The sequence below is a fragment of the Rhododendron vialii genome, chromosome 4a (genome assembly GCF_030253575.1).
Source record: "Rhododendron vialii isolate Sample 1 chromosome 4a, ASM3025357v1".
Lineage (NCBI taxonomy): Eukaryota > Viridiplantae > Streptophyta > Magnoliopsida > Ericales > Ericaceae > Rhododendron > Rhododendron vialii.
The window spans coordinates 38,349,016-38,355,876 of NC_080560.1; the positions used below are offsets into that span (position 1 = coordinate 38,349,016).

The 6,861-nt window shown below is 41.8% G+C and overlaps 1 protein-coding gene across 1 annotated transcript; it reads right to left on the reverse strand.

Moving 5' to 3' along the window:
* Window positions 1–415: 415 nt before the first annotated feature.
* LOC131324230 (ATP sulfurylase 1, chloroplastic-like) lies at window positions 416–6,529 on the reverse strand. The gene is made up of 5 exons (XM_058356114.1): window positions 5,791–6,529; window positions 2,490–2,895; window positions 1,592–1,852; window positions 1,120–1,206; window positions 416–890 (listed from the first exon to the last, which is right to left on the reverse strand). Exons 1-5 carry the CDS (start codon window positions 6,279–6,281, stop codon window positions 753–755), a joined length of 1,383 nt encoding a protein of 460 aa, XP_058212097.1. The 5' UTR covers window positions 6,282–6,529; the 3' UTR covers window positions 416–752.
* Between the last annotated feature and the right edge of the window lie 332 nt (window positions 6,530–6,861).

The following is a 6,861-nucleotide window of genomic DNA, read 5'->3' on the forward strand; positions in this document are numbered from 1 at the left end:
TGCCATCTAAGAGCATGCTTGTGTGACTGCAAACTACAATTCCTGCAAATCCCATCTGGTAACTCGCCTTCCAAGATGCATCGCAATCTATTTTAACAGAGTTTGATGGATGGGGAGTCCAAGAGATACTGGGGGAGGAGGCCCTGGAACTAGACACTGACGAGGAGCAATCAGGACAGAGGACTCTGGACATCTCCATCCATTGGCTCTCAGCTTGAACTGCCACCGAAGAGGCTGTAGGGGGTGACTTTTGGAAAACCCGATCGTTCTCAGCTCTCCAAATACACCAACAAATGACAGCTAGCTTGCTCAGGCTCTCCATTGAAAACCCAGGAATGCCAGTGCCGATGCTTTGAGCAAAAACCAATGAAAAAATATGGACAAGATACCAAGATCATTCAGGATCTCAGGGGAATACTTCGCCAAACAAGCCGGAATCCATTTACATTCAGGCAACATATGCTCAACGGATTCAGATGCACCCCAAAACTGTTTTTTGCTTTTTCAAAAACACAAATCCACTATAACACATTGTGCACACAAATGCACTTGCAGAATTTCCATATACTGTCCTTGGATCTATAATTACAGGGTCGAGGCTAAAAACTTGTGTGTCTGTACACGCCTCAAATAATTCATCAGAGGTGGACAGAGAATCTTTAGAACAGAACATTGATATGTTTAGAGATTTATAAAAAGGGTTGAAGTTTCTCCAAAATGGGTGCAATACATGATTGAAGCAGCAAACCAATCTAAGCAGGCACCGGTTCAGGAACTTTGCCATTCATACTGGAAGCCACACTATCATAGTAATCCACCAAAACTTTCCAACCGCCGGGGCACATAAATCCATCCGGAGGATTCTCCCTGTTCTTAGCAAGCGTTCGCATCTGCAAAAGCAACCAATCAATCAGATGAGTCACAACTCACATGCTTGAATTATGACCATAATTGTAGTGCAGGTGTTTCAATTTCAGTCGTGTCAATAAAGGAAAAAGAAAAAAGTAGAGAATTTCCTCGTTCATAGTTTTCTTTCTTTGTCTTTCTTTTTTTAACAATTTTAGCTTAGTCTATCTGGCTTAAGAAAAGTTTGCAATACTTAGAGAAAATATATTTTACCTTGGTGCCCGAAATGAAGAGAAAATCATTAGGCCTAGAGGGATCAAAGAATGCCATCTTACTCTGAGTCTTATCATAAGCTGCCACCTGCAGTTGAACAAAATAGTATCAACAATGAACAATTTGGGTCTTAACCAATTTGGAGAATGAGTGATTATAAGGGCATGTAACTGTAAAATTGTAAGCATTACTCTTTTGTCTACCAGGTAAATTTACATAATTAGGCTTATTGGAGTTCTATCTGATGAATTTTCTATTTAGTTATCCTTCTACATTATGACAGGTCCTGGATTCAAGTGTCTGTTTGCAGTTTTCTCTAGTGTATTATGCTTATCTTATATCTCCAAAGCAAACAGGGTTGTGCACGTGAGGGAGACTATCAGATAGTTACAATATCGGGCCTATTTCCTAACAACTAAAGTTTAAAAAGTTATTGATGATCGAAAAGTATCAGCTAGAATGGTGTGTATACCCTGAATGGCAGGATATTTAGCCTCTCCAATCCAGGAGCCATGCTCAGCACCTTCTTTCCATGATCAGCATCATACAAGTCTCTTTTCTCAACCGGATGGCTCATGCCAGCTGGGTCTCGACCCACAATGTAAAAGTTGGCCCCAGCATTAATCCGAGCCTTCGCGTGCCACTGCACCTCAGTAGGGCCAGCATAGTGCATTGGTGATGGGAATATAGAAACCACCGTAGTCTCTGGATCAAGAACCCCATCTTCAAGTACCTGAGGAAAGAGTCCAATTATTAAGAAAAATCAATACTCATTGTATTAATTCTTGACCAAACAGTTTGTGACCAAAATTGGAACGTCTTTTCAGCGGTTTTCTACAAAATGCATAGTTTTCTAAAAAGTTGCCTGAAAAACAAGTTTTGAAACTTGCTCACCAGCAAGTTTCCTATGTTAATAAAACAGAAAACAGACAGGTTTCCTATGTTTTTTTTTTGCTCGGACAGGTTTCCTATGTTGTAGAACAGAAAAACTAAAACTAAAACTAAACCAAACAGGCTTCTGAGTTTTCCAAAACGCATAACGGGTGATGGGTCCCTACTAGGATATCCAAACCTCTAACTGGATTACACTATGCCATTCACCGAATTGAACCTTAGAAAAAACACCCATATTCTGATTCTTGCATCTCCACCCCTGGTGATGCGTGTTTAATTGCGCATCCAAACCAGGAAAAATGACCTAACTGTTGAAACCGTGAAAGAAAAATGTTGACATGGGTTTGTAAGCCAAGGTTAACCCTTGGCCCCCTAGTATTCTGTTTCTTGGATCTCCACCCTGGATTTCTCAAGTTAACTGAATCCAAACATGGACAAATGTGGTGATTGACGAAAGGTAGAGAAGTTACACAAACCTTTTCATGCTGCTGCATCCGCCAACTAAGTGGAACATCATCTGCCTTGGTGTATCCTCCCAAGGGATGAAGCAAGAGGACGGGGTTCTTATATCCCATCTCAAGAAGCCGGCGACGCGTGTCTGTCATCAACAAAGCATGACCATTGTGCACTGGATTCCGGAGCTGGAAAGCAAACACGGCATCAGCATTGCGCCTTGTAAATTCCTCGCGGAGTTCTGAAGGGGAGAGCCGGTATCGATCGAGACCATCGTTGTACTTGATTGGCTCTATAACCTCCAAATCACCCCCAATCAACCAGTTTCCAGCATTGGTTATGGCTTCCTCGACATAAGGTAAACCAGGGGCAGTAGTGCCCCAAGTTCTTGCTATTCGTTCTTCTTTGTTATGCTTGTAAATCTCTATACTGCAACAATTCATTGTGTAAAATGGGAACATATAAGAAACTCTAGGCAATCCATTGATTTAGGAGTTATAAACTAAATAAGACCTCGCACATATTGCAAAAAAGTTCATTAAAAAGCGGTGAAACCAAGGATTTGACAATTAATGACAGGTAAACACTGGCAATTTAGTTGAAAATGCCATAAATCATAGAAATCAACAGGACATATCAATCTAGTCACACAGTTATGGCACCCAACTAGTGAATCAGCTATGTGATTTATCCTGCCAATGAGCAATAGCTACATGTCTGATTAGACTGGAAGCGGATTCGACTGCCAATGCATCGTAACCAACGGGCTATAACCATAAAACTAAATCTGCTTAATATGAAATAAACACCAACTTCAGTGCTAAAAATATCTGGAGGAAAACTCAATCCTAGAGCTTGAGAAAGTCTTTGGAGTTCCAAGATTCATTCTTTATCAGCTTGTAAATTCTTCTCTTTGTAGAAAACCCAAAGCATAGTGAGCAACTGAGCATCAAAGACACATCCCAGCGTCAATGGATGGGGCGAGGACATTGTTTTCAGCAAACCAAGAAAACATGAAATTTCACATCTTGAACGAACTCATTTTAGAAAGTGAATCATACATCAAAAAGGTTTCAGAACAGAATCAAAACGTTGTGCTACCTTACATGTTCTCTTGTCATCAAGTATCTCTTGGGAGTGCACAATAACCAAGATAGGAATCTCTCCTAACAAATGAAATTGAAGAAAGCAACCAAAAACGCGAACTGGTGAAAGTTGCTCTTTTTGTAAAACAAGTTGCATGTTAAGTGAAAGATATTTGACATTCTAAACTAGGAATTTCCATATGGACTATGGTTTCCGAGGCCAAACTCAAACAAATGCAGAATACATGTTACATACTAACCAAACTTACCATACAGTACAGAATAAAATGACATCAAATCAATATCACACTTGTTCAAAGATAAAACTTAACTCTAAAAACTTAACTGCAAACTGACCGTTCTATGTCTCATTGGACCCATACCATCAAACAGAAGCTTAATTATTCCAGAAGCAAAACAAGGATCATTAGAAAAGTAAAAGCAACATCCACCTTACAGATACTCAGCGAAGGCAAAACCAAATGTACATCAAGGCATGTACGTCAAGTCATTAGAAGGTCATATTAAGCAATGGAGTCTAACACTTCTAGATGCTCAACTCAAACGTGTCTGGATTTGTCATGCTTTCACTGGTAGATGGATCATGTAGAATTTCATAGCTTTTGCATTAAAGCACTTCTCAATATTCTTGATATTCATGACTAATCCTACAGCTCAAGAAAATTTTGAACGGAGTAGAAATCTCATGAACTATTTCTAATTTATAACTTAAGCTCCAAAACCTACATTGAAAAAAAACAGTTCTTAACAACCTAACCTAAGAACTAAATGACCTTCATTGAGTATCAATCAAAACTTTCACTCAACCAGGTTGGTCTAGTGGGAGCAATACACCAAGTAAGGGTTATACTCGCAGATTCAACTCCCACCATTAGCAAAAAAAAAAACCCTTGTGGTCACTGGAGATTTGCTCTTAAAGTCACGACTGGGGATAAATTGTTAAATTACCAGTGCTTCCAAAAGCTTAAGCTGTTAGAAAATAGGCCCAACAATCTATATCAAGCCATCTAACACCCTCTCTCAGGTGCAACCCCTGTCTTGCACGTAGAGATGGAAATTCTCATAGATAGATCGAAACAGAATATGAAAGGGAGAAGCAAAATGCAAACGGGAAACAAATGCAAACAGATAAACTTGAACCCAAGACCTCACCCAGCCATAGCTCTGATACCATGAAAGTTACCAAAACTCCCAAAATCTTAAGTCGTTAGGGAATGGACCCAACAATCTATATCAAGCTATCTAACGTAAATAAGGGCAAAACTTAAAAAAACACAAATATGTACGTGCTCACAAACACTCTAAGGACCCACACACACTATGTAGTAGGCCGAATATGACGGTTCGGTCAAGGTCACTATGCTCTGCAAATGGCCGGGTCCAACCCCTTAATCCTGCCTAGAAGGGTCAAACAGGGTTCGACCACAGCAGAATTCAGACCGACGGTTGAGGGCTATTGATTCGTACAAAAAGAAGACTTGACCCTCTACGGGTCAGCCCAGTGTTCGGCCGAACACTACTGGGCATGGCCATGTTTCCCTTGGCAGCTTGTCCTGGTGCTCGTAACTAACTTATCCAGAGTGACGGGGATGACGTCACTCGAAGCGGTTATCATTGACGTCAAGCGTGACGTAGGCCAAGGGCGGTTACCTAAGCGTGCTTGGCACACGCCCCAGCTTGGGGAGCAAGTCTGGAGACCCTATATAAAGGAAAAGATGCAACCCTAAGAGGTCCACTCTCTGCCACCCACAAACCCTAGTACTTTCCTACTCCTCTCTGCACTTTCTGACTTGCTCCTCGGAGGGCCGTCCCGGTAGCCGGCCAGCGTGGTCTCTTAGACGTGCTTCGTTGTGCAAGTCAAGCGAGGAACCTAGGTGCGAACCACAGCTGAACTCGAGGCTAGACACAGGTGACCTAATCCAGATCTAGAGCCCCACACACTACACTTGCAAACACTTGGACTCGCATTGTTGTCAAACGGGTACACACATTGTTGTCAAACGGGTGTATGTAAGCTAGGCCGAACGCCGGATTATCACACATTCCACTTTGTCAACTCAATATACTCCGCAAGTCATCATGACATCATTAGAGAGTAAAAAAAAACATCATGGGTACCCAAAACCATCACATACCCATTACTATTTCAGACATGCATGCCCAAGTAGAATATCAAACCAAACTAATTCCAAATAGAAAGTGACCAAAATGCCCTTACTTGTTAAGAATCGCCACCGTGACGCCACTGGAATCCACAAGAGCCACCGCACTCGACTCCCCAATCCTTCCCTTCTGCGCGTCATTGACAGCCAAAACGATCGGCACTGACATGTTCACAACGCCGCCCTCAACTCGGAGCGAGTTGAAATGAAGAGTTTGGAGGAACTCCGACTCTCTCATGAACCCACGGAGCGGGCTGGCCCACCCCTCGCTTAGCACGTGGACCCACTCCAGGTCGATCCGGGTCAGCTCAATCTTGGGCATGGAATGGGCTTTCCTCCTCTTCTCGTACCTGTGGGGCTCCTTCACTATGAGGTTTACGAGCTTTCCCCCATCTGGGTCGATCAGCCCGCATGAGATTCTTTGGTGTTTTCTTGGGTCTGGGTTGGGAGAGAAGGAGATTTTGGTGGGTTTGGTGTATTGGGGTTTGTGGGTTTTGTGGGAGGAGAGAGATGGGGTTTGGGTGAAAAGAGCGGCCATTGATGCCATTGGAGGTGGGAAATGCTGAAGCTGTTTCTGGGTTTTGTTAATACTTAATTGGTTAAGTGTAATTCCAATTGGGTGAAGGGTATGAAATCTTTGATGAAATTTTGAATTTGTCCAGTTTAGACCGTATAGTTATGGTGAAGGTGGGAAGGGTGGGGATTTATAATGGAGTATTTATGTAGGTGATTGGATTGGATTCGGGTAGAGAAAGAATTAGACATTCTCTTCTCTTCCGTGCATTTGGGAGGATGAACCTGGACAATACGATGAATCTCCAAGTAATTATTCTAAGCTCCGGGCACCACATAGCGGTGTCCAAACTCATGCTAATTTGTTTGGGTTTCCTAAGTCAAAATTTTTGTGTACGGTTTTTAATAATTTTTTTTACCTATATCTCTTTATTTATTACTTTAAAAAATCTCCTTTAAAATCTAAACAGAACAGGGCAGGCCATTTTTAGATTTGTAGACGATTCACACACTTTATGATGAAGACCACACATATGTTTGGTAGAGAATTAGTTTGGAAAATCACGTGGCTGTTGTACCTAAAGCACTGAATAATCTTTCCCTGTCTGCCGTGC

What these genes read in the sequence shown, in the direction of transcription:
- LOC131324230 (XM_058356114.1), bottom strand. Translation starts at nt 6,281, where the DNA reads ATGGCATCAATGGCCGCTCTTTTCACCCAAACCCCATCTCTCTCCTCC. An exon ending in ACGGTGGCGATTCTTAACAA is followed by an intron (nt 2,896 to 5,790) that starts GTAAGGGCATTT and finishes GAATTGTTGCAG; the next exon opens with TATAGAGATTTACAAGCATA. An exon ending in TAAATATCCTGCCATTCAGG is followed by an intron (nt 1,207 to 1,591) that starts GTATACACACCA and finishes GTTCAACTGCAG; the next exon opens with GTGGCAGCTTATGATAAGAC.